The 17,921-nt window shown below is 54.1% G+C and overlaps 1 protein-coding gene across 1 annotated transcript in view; it reads left to right on the forward strand.

Moving 5' to 3' along the window:
• EBF3 (EBF transcription factor 3) overlaps positions 1 to 17,921 on the forward strand; it is a 116,493-nt gene that overhangs the window by 81,293 nt on the left and 17,279 nt on the right. The window contains exons 8-10 of the mRNA XM_045567989.1: positions 1,080 to 1,197; positions 6,774 to 6,904; positions 7,371 to 7,497. Coding sequence (XP_045423945.1) covers positions 1,080 to 1,197; positions 6,774 to 6,904; positions 7,371 to 7,497 — 376 coding nt within the window. The remainder of the gene's footprint in view (positions 1 to 1,079; positions 1,198 to 6,773; positions 6,905 to 7,370; positions 7,498 to 17,921) is intronic.

The following is a 17,921-nucleotide window of genomic DNA, read 5'->3' on the forward strand; positions in this document are numbered from 1 at the left end:
CAGTTCTCTGGGCTGGTGCTGACCCGCAGACCTGGCCCAGTCCGCCCAGACCAACCCGTGGCACAGAGCCACCCTTCCTGCACGCCAAGTCCTGGCTCATGTCCCGGGAATCCCATGGCAAGACCCAGGTTAAACCTGGGCTCAGAGCTTTGCCACTCAGCTAGTCTGGAATTAATACACCACGTGGGCCACCTCTGGGCCAGAGATCCTAAGGCCAGGTTGTCATTTCCTGTTTTCTGGGTCCACAAAGGGCCCTTTTCCGGGATGCTTGTCACGGCTCACCGGGGAAGCCAGCCAGGCGGCTCGGGGTGGCGTGTTCCTTCTCTGCCTCCACCAGGAGCAGCCGATGGTGCACGTAAGGAGGCCTGATCGAGCCCCTCTCTCTGGCCATCCTCCGAGCCCAGGCCCTCGCGTGGGAGCCTTTCATTCTGACAGAACGGGCATTCCCTGGCACAGCAGGGTCCTTGCCACCCTCCGCAGTGAACTTGAGAAACATTTCCACTGTTCATACTCAACTTGGTCTTTTCAGATGCAAAAAAGTTCATTACCAGACATTCAGTGTAATTGTAGAATTGACCCCAGGATCACTTGCTGGTTAAATGTGGGTAGCAGGAATGTTCCTCATCTGTGAAGCCTTTTTTTGGCAACTAGGAATGCTCCCAGCTCTTCAAGGAATGACGGTCTCAAGTGAACTAATTTTAATTAGATAAACTATCTAATCAATATGTGAACAGATCAATCAAAGCAGCCTCTTTAAAATGAGTGGCTAGAGGGGTATTTCTGAAGCTAATGGCTAGAAGAATATTTCTCTGAATTGAATTCACTTGTTAGCATAATAGGAGATTAAACTGTAATTAGTGGAGCAGGTTTTGAAGAGAAGCAATCTTGAGTCAAAACAAAACAAAACAACCCACCCACCCCCATTAGCCAAAAAAGCTGTGAATGCAAATCAGCTAGTGGAGAATTTCCAGGAACAAGAGAAGTTTCCTTCTGCGCTGTGACGCCGTGGCGCCGTGCCTCACGGGTGGCTGGGCTTTTCCTCTGCCAACTCCATTTTCAAATCCACTTCGTCTTTGCAGGTTGTTGTATCGACAACGGTCAACGTGGACGGCCACGTGCTGGCCGTGTCAGACAACATGTTTGTGCACAACAATTCCAAACACGGGAGGCGGGCCCGCCGCCTAGACCCGTCAGAAGGTACGGCCCCTTCTTATCTGGAAAATGGTAGGCACATGTTACATGTCTTTTTTTATTTGCGATGCTTCTTTTTCTTTGCACCATCCTTTATGTCCATTCCTGTGGAGTTGCTCACGCCAGGCCCGCCCGGTCAGCCCTGCCAAGCCCAGGCGGGACGAGGGAGCGTCCCCACGGCGGAGAGGGACAGGGCCTTGCGCCCTGTCCTCCTCCGCTCCCTTAGCCCTGCCCGGTGCACACCTCGCCTGCCACGGCCTTCATGCAACTGGTTTGTTTGTTTCTGAGCTTTCTTTCACTTATAGCTTTTCTCGCAATTCTAATTCATTCAGTTTTACGTTGGCTTGTCGGAACCCATGTAGCCGCCCGTCCCCAGGTGCCTTGTGTGTTCCAGTGGGTGGTCACAACCTGGTCCAACCAGCTTAGAAGGGGCTGCCAGGACCACGTCCTGTCCCTGGTTGGAGTGCGTGTGTGGTGCATGCATGTGTGCGTGTGCGTGTGTGTGGTGTGTGCATGTGTGTGTGTGCATGTGTGCACGTGTGCACTTGTGTGTGGTGTGTGCATGTGTGTGCACGTGTGCACTTGTGTGTGGTGTGTGCATGTGTGTGTGCGCACGTGTGTTTGAGAGTGGGGGAGGGGGTGAGGTAAAAAGTCATCATAAAATGTTTTTTTGAAAACTAAATGCTTCCAATCGATCGACTTCTCGTTTTGCTTGTTCAAAGAGAAGAGTGTCTGTAAGAGTGGACCATAGGGGGAGGTGTTCTTGGACGTCGAGTTGGAACTTAGAAAGATGCAGACACAGTGGGCCTCATACCAGCCCCTTCTGGCGTAGGTGCAGTACCCACAATTAAGCACACCCCCTTTAAAATAAGATCATTTCTTCCATTAACCATCTCATAATAACCATGAGATTCTGGCCAATGTGAATTGTTGAGAAAGCCATGTGAGTACTTTTTAAAAAAGTGAATTGTGAACAAAACAGCACGATTAAATCCTTTAGAGCAAAGAGCCCACAGAACTACGTGGTTTTAAGACAATTCTTCTATCCTGGGGCCCCACATCCAAGAGTCACACACGAGGCAGACGGACACAGGCAGGGAAGTGAATGAAGCGTGTGCAGGTTTTCAGAATGAAATACGATTCAGATACAAAAACGGGAAGATAATTTGTGAATCTGCTGTGGTCCACAAAAATAAACTAATTTGTTTTTCTACATTAATGACTAAGGTATAAGAGAACAAAAATATAATAATTAAAGGTCGCCCTGAGCACCAGAGTCATTAGAGTCTGTGACGTATTGTTTATCTCCTTCCTCTGCGCTGAAGGTAGGTGTGTATTTTGCTTAGCAACCATCACTAATGAGGTTCACAATTAAGAAGGTTGAATCCCCGGCCCTCAGTTCCCTGCGTCCCCAGAGAGCGAGCGTGCAACGCGATAGGTTCAAGGAGGCCTCCTCAGCCCTCTGGTGTTAGGTTGTAGTCTGGGTCCAAAATCAGCCTCTTCTAATGAGCTATTATGATCTGAGCAAAGTACAAGTATTTATTTTTGTAAGTAGCATGGAAAAGCATTTGACTGTAAGCAGAAAATGTAGCATTTAGAAAAATAAAGGCCACTAGTGGGTACCTTGGAGATAAAACCCAACTAACTAATCAAAAGCTATTTGCAGAAGCTGTCTTGCTCAGGATTTTTTTTGTGTTTGTTTCTCAGTAGTTTATCAACATTTAAACCAGTTGCTTTCTTGCAAGAGAGGGAAATACCTTGTCCCGCCGCCCTAGACAGGGACTACTCATTTAAAAATGCAAGTAGGGGCCTCCCAGGACCAGCACGAACAGGCTCCCGAGCAAAAGGCACTTGTCGTAAAGAGCAGGGCTATGTTGCTTTTCTGTAATTAATGCCCAGTTATCAAGTGCCCTAGAAAAAGAACAACAGAGCTCTGGGCCATGCCTCTGTCACTTCCTGGGAGAGGGGACCTTAGGAAGTTCTTTTTGGGTCTGGCGGTGTCGTTCTGAGGCCCACTCGCCTCCTTCTGCCGGGTGAGGTCAGCGCACATCACCGGGGCGGGAGGCTGGCCTGGAGTTGGCCCCACCTTCTTTCAGGAGAAAGTGCCCCCAAAACCACAGACCGGCGCTTCCGTGCAGCCTCGACTAGCTAACACCTCATTATCCAATCATCTAATATTCACCAGCAGTGTGTACACACTCGCTGATGGTTTCCAAGTAAACGAATTCTCCCTGCTGCTGCTGTGGATGTCTGCCACGGCGTCCTTTGAGCTCACAGAAAGCAAGGCAGATTATTTACAGTACTGAACACGAGTGAGGGAAAACAGCCATTCTGCCTTCCAGCACAGCACAGTAGAACTCGGGCTTTAATTTTTTTTCCTTGTCACTTGTCCCCTCATAAACGACTCTAGCCCTGTTTAAACCTCACTCGAGCCCTGCCCAGCACCCGGCCTGCAGCACAGAGGCGATTTGCATGCCAAGTGCCGTAATGCGGTTAGGTTTATGCAATAAGGACAACCGAATCCAGGCTGCGGGGCTTTAGCGAGTTAAAGCGAACAGATGGCCCTAGGAGAGGTAAAGGTATAATCCTATCAGCTGGAGTATCAGCCAGCCATCTGGACATCCCAAGCACAATTACAAGACATTTTAGCAGGCAGAACAAAGAAGTCTTCATGAGGCAAGATTAGGCCTGTTTGAGTGCCTCAGTATTGTGGATGCAGAGGAAGGTGACAATGCTGTGATATTACTCAAGAGAGCTCGCTGATTAACAGCAGCCAGGACTGGGAGGCTGTTTACTGATAGAATACTGGGTATGGTGGAGAGACCCCCCCAAAGAAAGAAAGGAAAAACCAAATATTTTGGTCAATGGCACTGGTTTCTAAGAGGAGTCACCCCAGCCACTGGGCTCCCCGGCCCCAAGACGAGCCCGTCCACGTGGGCCGGAGGGGAAAGCTGGCAGGGTCGTGGGCGGCACAGAAGGTGTCCTTAGTGAGCGCCTCTGCTCCCAGGTAGGCGGAGAGGATCCTCAGAGTTAAAAGCAGGTCACGCTGGCGCATGTCGGACCCGCAGGGGAGACACCTCGCCGCCTCCTCCCGGACCCTGGCGGCCCCGGGCCACGCTGAGAGCTCACAGGCCAGGATCCATCTTCCGGGGTGCTCCGCACAGTGGGGCCTGGCCGGGGAAAGAGACAGGGGGCTCTGTCACCCCACCGTGTTTCTGTTCCTCTTTTGCCATCTTCAGCTGCCGGGCCAGCTCCTGTCATCTGCTTGAGTGTATTGTGCACCGTATATCATTAGATCTCGAATGCTGTCTGTGTAATTCATTTTGCTATGGTTCCTACTGAACACATGTTCCCTCTCTGTATGTGCATTGAAATGCATGCAAATGCGGGCAGCAGGAAGATGGCTGTCGGCGGCGAGGAGGCCGGGCAGGCCCGGCTTGCTTTCCGCGGAGCAGCGCCGCACATTCCGAGGTGACGCGGCTTTCCACTGGGCCACAGCTGCCAGATAGCAATCTCTCGTGCACGCAGGAGAGCCTGGATTCTTTTTTTCTTTTCTCACCTCCAAAGTAAATTTGTTTACTGTAATTTTTTTTTTTGTGAATTATTTGCCATAATTGGCTGTGCTGATGAAGGTCACCCCCTCGGAGGAGACTTGTCAGTCTTTAGAGAGCTGATCCTTTTCAAATGCTCTCCATGCAATTAAGAAAAGCAAATGTCATTCGGAAGCCTCAGAAATGAAAATTTGTATGAACTTATTAGCATGAAGTCAACAGCGCTAGTTAAGGGCAGGTTCCCAGTGTGTGCTTTGTGCCTCTGCTGCGGAGGGAGATGCGCGTGGAATGAGCAAATATAACCCCCGCTAGTCCAACATTAAAGCAAACAAAGGAAGGTGGCATGTCGGCGCTGTGCTAAACAACAATAGCTAATGGTGATTAACTAGACAGAGTCTGCAAGGTGCTGCCTCTGACCCGTCAGGGAAACCGCGGCACGCAGGCTTCCGGAAGACTCCCGCTTATGAAGACGTGCGACCGGCTCTGACCCAGAGTCTAAAAAGATGATTTATCTGAAGCCGAGCTACGCGGGGGCTCAAATAAGATGAACAACCTAGTAAGGCCCCGAGATGTCCTTTGGAGAGCTCCCGTCTGCAGCTCGGAGCCGTGCGGGGCGGAGCCGGGAGCTGGGGCGGCGTGGTTAAGCCACTTCTTGTTGAGCAAAGCTGAGTGACTACTTTTTTGGACAAACATCCCCTGAGGTTGTCGTGAGCGATGGAAGAGCACTGAACTGACTGACGAGTGCCCCTAGGGCCTGGGGTCAGGTTCCTCAAGCTGCGGCTTATCTGCACAACCCACCCCCCACCCCAGCGAAGCCAGGAGCAAGGAGGACAGGCACCCCGGTGTCCCAGGGCTTGATGTGGGGATCCCTGCTCTCTTGGAGGACTGAGGCCCGGGGTGTGATTGTGCCCAGACATTAGCAGGGAGACCTGGCATGTCTCGGGGCACAGTCATCCGCCCCATGGGCCCACACAGCCTGTTCTTTGTAGTTCGCCCAAAAGGTAGAGCAGGCCTGCGGGTCCTGAGGACAGTGCCCCGCCCGGGCAGGGCGCCTGCAGGTGAGAGAGGCCAGAGCCTTTCACCGTGGTGGGCAAGCGGGCGTCGCAGGGGCACCTCCTTTGCAGGGGAGCTGCGTCCAGGAGGCCATCAAAGGCAGCTACAGAGGTCCACCAGCACCATGTAAAGGAAGAGCTGATCAAAGCCCAGAACAAAGCCGGCCTCCGCGAGGCCTGCAGCCTCCAGCCCCAGCCTGGCCTCCCTGCCCAGGGCTGCTGAGAGCCCTGCTGGGCCTCCCGCCTGCCCTGCTCCCCGGGCTGTGGCCTCCGGGCCCCTCCCCCACCGTCCTTCTGCCGTCTGCGTGCCCCCAGCAGGGCCGCCTGGCGGGTGCAGCGCCATCGTAATAACTCATGCAAATGTGCGGGCTCCTGAGACAAAGGGAGGTCAGGCCAGTGGCTGGGGATTCCTGTCGACAAACAATGTTAGATGTAAAATGTGTACCTTTGACAAAAGTATTAATATAGTGCTTTTGATTTTTTTTTTCCTGATGAAAAGTGAAAAGTAGTAATTGTGGAGTGACAGAGGAAAATGAAGTTTTGAACCAAAAGGCAAAGTTCGCGGATGAAAAAACCCAACCCAATTAGCTGCTTATGAGGAATCGAAATGCAGGGCGTTTGCTCTTCCATCTCCTTCAACAACCTTTTGATTGACTCTGCTTAGATCTGCACGGCAAGGCAGATAAATCGACACGCCACATGCGTGTGATGCTTAATCATTTGTAATAGTCATATTTGCCCTGACACATAATTTGCTATTTCAAGCCATTTTTTTCTTGCTCACTAGTATTCCGCAGCTCGGCCTTTGCTTTATAAAACATTTAATAGTTTGCTTTAAACACATCAACATGCTGATCTACGATTGCCCTTTGCACGCCGCCTGGAGGAGCGGCTGCATGCCTCTCCCGTTGCGGCGGCCGGTGGCCCGGTGTGGCGGCGGGATGGGCTCTAAGTCGCGTTCTCTGTCTTGTGCGAGCAGCCACGCCCTGCATCAAGGCCATCAGTCCCAGTGAAGGCTGGACCACCGGGGGCGCCACCGTGATCATAATCGGAGACAACTTCTTTGACGGACTCCAGGTTGTGTTCGGCACCATGTTGGTGTGGAGCGAGGTGAGGCACAGCGGCTGTTGGCGCGAGGGGTTCGGATGAGCTGTCCATAGTGTATCGACACGGGGCACCCTGGGGCAGGTCCCCTTTAACGGGCGGTTGGCCTGCGTCTCCCGTGGTGGGCGTAGGATGCCCCCGCCCCACGACCCTTGGGTTGAAAACCTGCGGTTGGAGGCCCCCACCCAGTCCCCTGGAACAATTAGTGCCAGAATCACTAGAAGCGGGTCTGGGGAAACATGTGGTGGCAATTTTCATATGAATGATGCCCTGTGGCCTTTCCTGCAAGCTCAAACCCAGGATCATTTGCAGACGCTTGTCTTAAGGAGCACTGTAGGTCCCGAGTCTCTGGGTGACAGCTTCGAGACGATGGTCCAATTTGTGTTCATTTTGGTAATTATGTCCAACTGGCGAGTGTCCGCCTCTCACGGCCAGCGCGGCTGAGCGCCTGTTCACCGTGTGGTTTTTGTAGCTGATAACGCCCCACGCCATCCGAGTGCAGACCCCGCCGCGGCACATTCCTGGAGTCGTCGAAGTCACCCTCTCCTACAAATCCAAGCAGTTCTGCAAAGGTGCTCCTGGCCGCTTTGTCTACACCGGTGAGTCCACATTTCCAACTTCCACGAGAAAGTGGGGATGCCTCATCCCGACTGGGGATGCTCGTGAGGGTACCTTATGCCCGTGGGGACAGGTGCGGGGCTCTGTGGGGAGGATGGGCAAGGCTGCTTGGCCCACGGGCTGAGATCAATCAGGTGCGTGGTTTCCACGTCTTCGTCTGAGATGGTGCATGATGCCGTGGACACGGGGAGCCCCCACGGCCAGGTGGCCCTGGGCATCCTCCACCCCCGGCTGTGGGCCTGAGCCTTCTCACCTGTAACAGTGGGGGGGGGGGTGTCAGTAACCATGCTAACCCCAGCGTCCATTGGCACAGTTGCCGGTGTGCCTGGCCCCGTGCCTCTGCCCTGTGACACTACTACAGCTCGGTCACACAAGCAAAGGCTCAGCGAGGTGATGAAGCCACCAGCCCAGGCCACGCAGCCAGTAAACTTGATGTAAGCCCGCTCTGCCTTGCTCCAGCCTGGGGTCTTACACCCTACCTGACACGTCTCCTTAAAGGAGATCTGCGTTTGTCGAGGGTGCAGGGCACACTCCTGCCAGTAGGAAGGCTGACCCGTGCAGGGGCTGTGCTTGGTGTCTCCACGGTGTCCTGTGAGACCTCTGTCCACACGAGTGCTTCGTTAGCGTGGCTCCTTTGAGAGTGCTCTCGAGAAGCGCCACAGATAAACTTCAGCTCAAGGCACGTCTGCATTTTGATTTCTAATCTTAGCCAACTCCAAAAGCTGTGACAGTCAAGAAGTTTTTTTGTTTTGTTTTTGAGGCACAGTCTTGCTTCGTTGCCCTGGCTAGAATGCAGTGGTGTCATCGTAGTTGATGGTAACCTCCAACCCCTGGGCTCAAGCGACCCTCCTGCCTCAGCCTCCCGAGTAGCTGGGACTACAGGCGCCACCGCACCTGGCTAATTTTTTTCTGTTTTTGGTAGAGACAGGTCTCACTCTTGCTCAGGCTGGTTTCCAACTCCTGACCAAGCGATCCTCCCTCCACAGCCTCCCAGGTGCTAGGATCATTGAGAGGTGTTTTTAAGGATGGACAGCACCTGCTGGCACCCAGTGAAGGTGAAGGGACGGGTACTTGTTAAATATTTGTGGCCACAAACCTGTGTGTGAGTGAGTGGGTGACCGAGACCTGAGGTCCTGGGTGGCCCAGGGTCCACGGTGGGAGTCAGGACTGGGAGCGTGCTGTCACTTCCTGAAGGGTGATTGTAGTGATGCGGTCCTCCCTCCATCTGGCAAGTGGGTGACATGGAGGACGTCGGGTCTCTTCCACTTGGAGGTTAAAAGAGGTATCGGAAGTCACTCAGCCTCTTCCCTTTTTAGGGAGGACTGCGTGAGTAGGAAAGGTACAATGTCAGTCCTCCGGTGGCCCGCTGACCAACAGGCCTGGTGTCGCCTCAGGTGTGCGCCTGGGTGGGTCCTCAGGGCCTGGCTGCTGTCCCTCCACACGGCCAGGGTGGGAGGGATGGTACCTGCCCCCCGCCAGGGGCTGCTTTCAAACCCATGGCACCGGCACACAAAGAACCAGGGGCCCGGAAGTGCCAAAAGACCGCAGGGAAGGGGGCGTAGCAGAAAGCTGCTGGGGCTTCACAGCCACTTCTGGGGCCTGGACGTTCTTGGCCCCCTTGTAAGACCAGAGATCGAGGGAGGACAGCTCCTCCAGTTTTTGCGGTTCCCAGTGTATTAAAAAATAATGACGAGTCACAAGGCGTCAAATTGGGGTGTCTTTTAAACACATATACTTCAGCAAGTAAGTGCTTTCGCTGTGCAGTGAAGTCCAGCCACCATGGGTGCCAGGCCCCTGGGAGAGGCGAGAAGTAGGAATCCCGCCGGGGGCCCGGGGGCCTCTCCGGCGCCCTTGCTATGGGCCGTGTTCGTGTGTGAGCTGCAGCCACACCTGTGCACATTTCGACACACCCCTCGTGTTAGCCGTGGGACTCCCACGTCCCTGAGTCTCTGGCCCATAAACCTCCGGCTGTAGGGGCAGCGAGCCCTGTGCGCAAAGACTCGGGGTTTGCAGACAGACCCCACTCTGCTCTGCGGGGTGTTGGCTGTGGGAGCTGGACACGTGCTTCTCACTCCCCTGAGTCCCGCTTCCCCTGGGCGCTCCCCAGAGGGTGTTGGTGAGGACCAGCGTGCGGTGTCTGAACCATGGTGGGCAGTAAATGGCACTTCCAGTAGGAAGTTGGTCAGGTCGAGCTTCCGTCGGGGTCCACAGGAATGCTGGGAGAGTCCTGAGCTCCTTGGAGGTGGGGACGTTTGTCATCTGCTCACAAGCTGTGCGATGGCACCTGTGCTGCAATGGGCACATGTCAGGGATGGGCTCCCGCATGGGCTCACACGTCTGCCATGTGGTCCCAGTTCGTGGCACCAAAGTGAGCACGTATCTGCGTGTGGCAAGACCGACTGCCTCTGCACGGCAGTGGGTGAATCAGTCCCAGTTCTCACATGGGACCATCCTGGTTGGACTCTGGCGAGTGCCCTCAGTGGATCCTCGCGCGAGTTCAGATCTTTGCACACACAGGCTTTTCCGTGGGGAAGTCTGCATGGCTGCTGTTAGCGTGAGACTTTTTTTTTTTTTTGAAGAAACATGGCAGCTTCCTTCCCTGCCTTGCCTGCTGTCTGCTGAGGATGCCGTGCCCAGTGCTGCAGAGACAGGCCCTGGGCTGAGCGTGTGTAGACAGCGCGGTGTGGAGGGTGGGAGGGGTGGCCTGGCACTGGCTGGCAGGTGTCACGTGCAGAGGCCTGCAGTGGCAGCGTCCCCCAGTGCCCAGCTCTCCCAGGCCTTGCCTTCACTGCCCTGGGGCCAGTGGGCTTGAGGGGTCGGCTCTCTCTGCAGCCCCTGACCCTCTGCTCAGGTAGGACGACTTCCTTGGCCAGAGGTGTCCTCTCCAGATGTCTGGGTGTCCCCTCTCCTTCGCCCCAGTAAGCAGCATCCCCCTGAGTTAGTTCCAGCCACCACCCAGCCTGCCCAGACGCCCACCTCCCGCTTCTGCAGTGGACGCGGCGTCCTCGCTAAGGCAGCCGGGGCTTCGCAGGCACAAGTGCAGGGCCTGCCCCCCAGGGCTGTGGGGTTTCTTCTGCCCAGATGTCCCCCCAGTGGGTTTGCAGTGGGGCTCTTCAGGGAGCTCAGCTTTCTGAGCTAGTGGCTAATTTATTGCCTGCCCTACACCCGCCATCGTGGGGAATATACATTTCAAAGGTGATGTAAGGGGAGCGGAGGAAAGGTGGGGTCATAACCTGTCTGACCTGGAAGCTTCTGTCTGATTTGCATTGCCCCGAAATTGATGGGGACAATGAGGTAATCACCGGGAACCGCACTCCCTGCTGAAAGCTGAGCCAGCCCCGCTGGATGTTGGGAGGTGGGCACCGTCCCTGGGGCGTCTGGTTCCCATCAGCGTCCGCCGCCCTGGGGGCGGTGGGACACCCTCACATTTAACCTCCCTGCGTGAGGCTGGCTTGGGGCCGCCAGGCTACGGGATAATGAACCTGTGCTCGGAGGAGGGGGCCGCCTGCCACCCTCCAGGGGCTGGGAGGGACTCTGCGAAAGGCCTAAATGATCTGTTTACAGTGATCTGAGAAACACCAGATTGTCCAGAGCCAGACCCTATTAGTCAACCCAGAGTGGCCCTCGCCCCGCCCCGCCGGGAGGGGCCGCAGGCGGGCCCCATCCATCCAGGCCCTGCCTGCTGCTCTCCACTCCTATAAAGACACAATTACCTTGGGAGGCTGTGGCAGTTCAGTTGATTAGCACGGTGAATTAAAAGAATGAGTCACAAATGACATGTCCAGCGCTTCCATACTGGTTCTTTGTATTCCCCAAGTGCCTCACCCCTGTTGTAAGAAGGTCAAAAATTAGAGAGAGAGAACAATTTTCAAGCGGCTAGCACTTAGGAGCAGAATTAACAATCACTCTGTATGTAATTGCCAGTTAATAGTAAATTGCCTTCTAGACTGTAAAATGCAATATAAACTGGTGGGCACCTAAAATTAAATTAATGAGATATTTGCTGCATTTAAAAGTGAATAGTGCAAATTAATAACTGAGTGCAATGCTTGTTTTAATATTTGTCTAATAGTGTACCATTTGCTTGTTTAATAATAATTAAAATAGTCCGGAATATCCTACCTGAGAAACAGCGTAGACAAATCGTGAAGTTTCGAGTTCATAATTCCACCAGTGGAAACACATCAAACTGTTAAGAGTAATAAAAGAAATTATTTTTTAATTAGAACATAAGCATTACAGTGTTATTTGATTAAGACAGATTGGAATTTGTATGCTTCTAATTGAAATTATGTTATTGCAAAAACTACTTTTACGGACGCAGTTTCAAGTGTGGACATGATGGCAGCAGCGTGTGTCACCGTTTTCTTACAGTGTCTGTTTGGCGGGATGGTTTCCTGTTAAACAGAACTGAGGAGTTGGAGGTGGCTTGACTTGCAGCAGAATTCACGGGGTGCCAGGGGTGTGGCTGGGGGCCCTGGCTGTTGACCTCGTGCACCCGGTGTTTGACAGACCCACTGAGTTTTAGAGATTTCTTTTGCTCAATTAGAGAAGTTATTACAAATTACTGGGAGTCAACATGTCGTCTGCGACAGACTGAACCCAGTTGCTGAGCCAGAGACTGGCAGTTGGTAGCAAAGGCATCCAGAGTGGGCTCCGGCACTCTTGCAGCCCAGTGCCCGGATGGCTCCCAGATCTGTGACGCATTCACTAACCGGGAACATAAAAATGGTGGTTTTCTGCACAAAGACGTGCGTTCAGTTTCAGCCTTGTAGAATCAGCACTCAACCAGTAATTGCTAACAGTCTGTGTTCTTTCTGATATAGCATTTGTGTTTTTCTTTTTTGAAAAAGTCAGATGGTGCCTGAAACTTGTGACGTGTCAAGGGGTGCCACGCTGCCCTCCGAGGGCTGGCCTGGCTCCGCGGGGTGATGGTTTTCCCACCACTGAACCCCACTTCACTTCACCCGGTGAAAGCACACGTTTCTGAAGTGTCCAGAAGCCCTGTGTGCGCGTTCAGACATGGTTCTGTTGACACTGGGGTTGGCACTGCCCTCTGAGCATGCCAGCACCAGCTACCTGTCTCCCGGGCTGGTGCTTCTCACACAAATGACTCGTGTCCACACAGCAAATGACTCCTAATTGCCACCCACAAATCACACTGTTTTTACTATGCTAGATGCTAACGCCTTCCTTAACTATAAACCACTCGATTATTTCAGTTATAAAATTTTACCCACAGACGTGGACGTGGTGAGAAACACATACTTTCATCATAGGTCCTAGAGTTTGGGGAAACTTCAGCCCAGTTCACTAGGTGACTGTCACTTGGCCTGGCCGGCGAGACCCAGCGGCTCGTGGCTGCTGCCTGTCCGTTGCCGTCTGCGGCGGGCACTCCTGTGCCACCCTGGCTGCACCAGTTCAAACTCAACAGCTGAGTTTGTCGACGGTGTTGGAGGAAGTCTGTGTCCCACCATCGTTCCCAGGGAGCCCCCAGAGAGTAGACACCTTTAGACACCTTTGCTTCTGTATCAAGTTAATTACATGGGACAATAGCTCAGTCTGCATTTTCGGCTCAGGCTGGCTCTAGACCTGCCCAGAACGGGGGTAATTCCCAGGTGATGCACGACTGACAACACACTTCTCCCAACATGACGCCGCCTTTGCTTTAGTCGTCGTTTAAATGTGGACAGCAAAGGGTGGGTTTTTTGCATTGGCTGAAGTGCTGTGTATCCCTGCCTCAGCCCCCTTCACCTGGGAGTGGGGACCAGCTGCCATCGTTGGGGTCAGTTTCAGGGGTCCCAGGGCCCCTTAGGCAGAGCTGCAAAGGATGGGAGCAGGGGTTGCCACCCGTGTCCTCCCCACCGTCTCGGCACAGCATTAGACCCACAGCGATCAGTTAAGCTGCCAGTGTGCTACGTGGGTGCTACGGTGAGATTCGATAACGCGTCCCTTTAAGGAGCGGGGCCGTGAGGGCTCCCAGGGTCATTGCTGTCCCCTCTTTCCTGTCTCGGAGGAGGCCAGGAGAATGAGACACACCGTTTGTGCTATTGCACAAGTAGACTATTTGTCCTAATCAGTGACACCCATTTACTAGAATTGCTTAAAATGAACTATACCTCATACAGAATCGCACATTTAGAGAGTTCCATTCATCATCTGAAAATTGAGGGCTAGTAAACTTTTCTGCTCCTCCAGTGGGATCGTAGGCATGCATCAAAATGTTAAAAATGATTGGTGAGAGGGAGCTGTCACCCATTTATCAAGGAAAAGAACATTATTTGCTAATTTCCCAACCAGGCTGGTGACAGGGTGCTCCGTCTTTAGACCCACGGTGACCAGCATGGCCTTTTTGTTATTAGTACAAGTCAAGCGCTTTTGGGCTGTTGCTAACAAGACACATTTGTCTGTCATCAGAGGGGGCTTTGGTTGCTTTCCAAGTGGCTGTGACCAAGTCTGCTCCCTGCACCCCAATTGGCCACACTTGTCGGGGCCACGCTCACCCAGGAGGAGAAAGGAACTGATAAATCACAAAGTTTCCATGTCAAGGTGAAGGTATTGACTCTTCAGCACCAAACCTGACAAAACGTAGCAGACAGGAGACGGCCATTCATCTTCCCCAAAGGACAAAAGGGTCATCGGGTTTCACTTAGTGACTGTGGGGATGTGGGCGGCAGAGGCAGACCCGGCCCGCTTCCCCCGGAGCCTGGCACGGGCAGGTGCGCTGCTCCTGCTTCCTCACCCACCCCGCGGTGGCACTTTGGGGGCCACAGGGAGGAGAGTCGCGGGTAGAAAAGGGTCACACTTGGGATCTTTGGGTTTTGGCTGGGAAGGAGACACCTCTGGACAGAGCTTGGGAAGGGTCCGGGAGATGGCGGGGGTGGGGGAGGGAGCGAAAGAGCGTCCCAAAGCACAGCAAAGGGAGGGTGACTGACTGAAGTGCAGAGTGAAGGCGAGCGGGTAAGGTGTGGCGTTTCAGCCGCACACGTCACTGGCGACGACGCCCACGTCCAGCTGGGGAGGCCGTGGGAGCGCTGGGCGGTCGTCCTGGGGAGAGCCCTGAACGGAAGCGCGCGGTTCTCTCGGCGCCAGACGGGGCCGAGCAGATGCTCTGTGGTCCTAGAGGAACAGGAATGGGACCCAGACGCTGCTGCTGCCGCTGACTCACGAGTCACTGGCTACACCCGATCCGTTGGGTGGACGTCTGGCCACACTGCCGGCCCGCGGTTGGGAACCAGCCGAGAGCACGTTTCGTTCCCGCCTGTGCCTCGCCGGCTGGGTCGGTGAAGCCACTAGAGCTGAGGCCACTAGTGGCTTCGTGAGGAGCCATTGCTTCTGGAAGGTCTTGAGACCTTCTGTACACCTGCTGTGTAGGCTGGGCTCGGGTTACAGAAGCGTAGCCTGGGAAAAAGCGCTGCCACAAAACTGTCATTTGAATCAGTTGGGCCTTTTTTGTTTGTTGTAGAAAATGCCAAACGAGTAAGCTAGCTTCTCTTAGAATGGTTTTTAAATAGAACAACCACAACAAAACGGGAGGCCATTAGTCAGGGATGTGGACTGGTTGCCACACTGAAAAACAAAATAGAAGTTTCAGACGCTCGTAACGGAACAACGGCTTCGTGAGGGGCGTGAGTGCACGTGGAGGGGCGTGTGCTCTAGAAGACTCAGCGCAGAATGTGTGAAATTTTAAATACAGAAGCTGCCGTGGAGGCAATGGGCCGCTGCAGATCCTGGTAAGCACTGGTGTGAATCTTCTGGGGACAGTTTCTTCAAGGTACAGCGTGGCGTGGGCCACCTTCTCCCTTCCAGACCACCCCCTCCCTCTCCTTCTGAGACGACCCCCTCACGTCTTCCACACGGGAACCTCGTGGCCTGACACGCGAGCCCCGGAGCCGCCTCAGGTGGGGCCATTGCAGGCATCCGACGGCCACTGGGGAGGCCGAAAGTTGGAATCCGGGGGCTGGGTTTGGGGGCGTTCTTCCAGACTCCGTCTCCATCTTGTCACCTCCTTTTGTCTTCCGAGGAGAAGGTCCTTGAGGGGACTGTCCCTTCCGGCCCTTCTTGTCTCTGAGATCAGTGGGGGCCGTGGTCCGTGGCACCACGTCCGTGCCGCCCTGTGAACCTGTGCACGCAGGTGGGGAAGGCCGATGACTGAGCAATAGCAGTCACTTCTGGTCCCAGTCTGGGGGACCAACTTGGTGTTTTTTCTAATGGACACGTTCCCAGTGCAGAAACATCCCCTGTAACCTTTAGGTCCCTCAGCACCGAGCTCCCAGTCGCCCAAGCCAAGGGCTGTGGCTCCCTCGTGACGAGGTGACGTAGAGATCACTCTACAACATACTTGGCATCGGGCTGTGACATGCCCCAAGGTTACTGTCTGTTGGCTGGGAATCTGCCCAGGCCTCGTGCCCACCTGGGCAGGTACTTGGCTGGGCACTGTGGGTGATTCAGAGAGGCAGAGGGTCTTGCAGGTGCTCAGGGCAGGGGTGTGAGGGGTGGGTGACGGACCCTCGCCCGCTTTGCGGTGGGTTCCTCGCCAAGGCAAGCAGCTCTCTTCATCGGGGCAGCCCTTGGCGAACGTCTCATGCAAAAGCCACATTTGCGGTCCCGCTGACTCCAAGTCTCGTGGGAACGAAAGCAGATCTAGAAAAGAAGTTAATAAAATAATCGTAATGAAAAAGGTGCCAAGTGGTATGAGAAGAGGAACAGCTGAGGTGACGTGGGATTTTGCCGGAGGGGGAGCCCCTGGAGAGGGTGCACGCTGCACCCTGCGTGTTCAGGGGGGCCGAGCGCCGGCCGGGCAGTGGGCTGGCTGCCAGGCAGGGAGGTCAGCTGAGGACACAGCCTGGGATTTGGGGGCCCCTGTGTGGAAACTGTTCTGCACGAGACGTCATTCAGTGTGCTGCGTTCAGGGACTGCGCTGTGGGGATTCCAGCCTTTGCGTTAATCTTGGTGTTGTCTTCAGGGCTCTGCCTTAGAACATTCCTTTTCTTCCTTACGCAACCTGAAAAACCAGGAGTTAACGATGCCGCCATGGAGGGTGAAGGGTAGTCATGCTGGGAAACCCCAGAAGGAGCCCCTGCCCGTCCGGCAGCCGGGCTCCGCCTCCTCCCCCCAGCGTGGGCTCTGTGCTTTCCCCCGCGGCCAGAAGCACCTTTATCGCTGAGCGACACGCAGGCCCTGGCAGCAGCGTGTTCTGATTCAGATTAGAAATAGGAAAAACATTTCCTTTTTTTCAATATAATCCACAATATGAAATTCACCCAAAGTGTACAATTAAGTGGTCTTTAGCATATTCACAAAGTTGTGAAACTGTCAGTCTGGTTCAAGAACATTTTCTTCACACAAAGAAACCCTGTGCCCATTACCTGTCACCTCCCCCAAGGCCCTGGCAGCCACAAACTACTTTCTAACCCTGGGTTTGCCTGTCCTGGGCGTTTCATACACGTGGACTCACGTGATGCACAGTTCTGTGTCCGCTGCCTTCCTTTCGCACGAGACGTTTTCGTGGTACACCCACGTCTGCGTGCGCCAGAGCATCAGTCCTTCGTACGGCTGAATAATATTCCCTGCGTGGATATGTCACGTTTAGTCTATTCATTCATTTGTGGGTGGGTGTGTGGATATTATGAAAAATACGGCTGTAAACACTCATGAATGTATTTTTACGTGGAAACATGAGAAATGTTCCATTTGCTTTGGCTTCTCAAAATAAAAATGCGATACCTTCCACGTTGGCCAGGTGTCTCCAGGAAACCGGGCAGGCATCACCCAGTGCTTCTGAGCACCTACTGTGTGCCGTGCCCTGAACAGGGCAGGCACGTGGCAGTGGGTGACCTTCCTCCTACCTTCCAGGAGGAGGGCGGGTGCCGGAACAGCGAATTGGTTGGCTGGAACGTGCACCCGCAGGAGCATGGCGTGGCTCAGCCCTGGGCATAGGAAGAGGGGCTTCCTTTTGTCCCCAGCCGTAGTAGGGCCACCTCCAGCCTTGGCAGGAGGTTGAACTCCCAGAGTTCAATTTTCAGTTTACCTCTGCGGGGAGATTTTCCGCAGGTTTAAAGTGTGCAAATCCATTGCCCGGGTGTTCTCCACACGGCGTTCCGTTTCCCGCTCGGATTCTCAGACCTCCCTCCCCCCGAAAAGTCTCCGAGAGCCTCGACAACACAGATGCACTTGAATTTTCTTTTTTAAAGAAAAGGAGAACATTAGACAGCATGTGATCTCTCGACTGTGTTGCGGGTGATGTTTCTCTCCCTTTTGTTTACAGGCCTGTCAGTGCTTGGAGGTAGCAGCTAACGTGTTAGCACGGCCTTTGTAGGGTGTGCAAGGGCCGCAGGACGGCCGGGGCCATACCCCGACCTCAGAGCCTCCGCCTTGGGGAGCCCCGTCTCTGGGCCCAGTGCCG

Source organism: Lemur catta, chromosome 14 (assembly GCF_020740605.2).
Source record: "Lemur catta isolate mLemCat1 chromosome 14, mLemCat1.pri, whole genome shotgun sequence".
NCBI lineage: Eukaryota > Metazoa > Chordata > Mammalia > Primates > Lemuridae > Lemur > Lemur catta.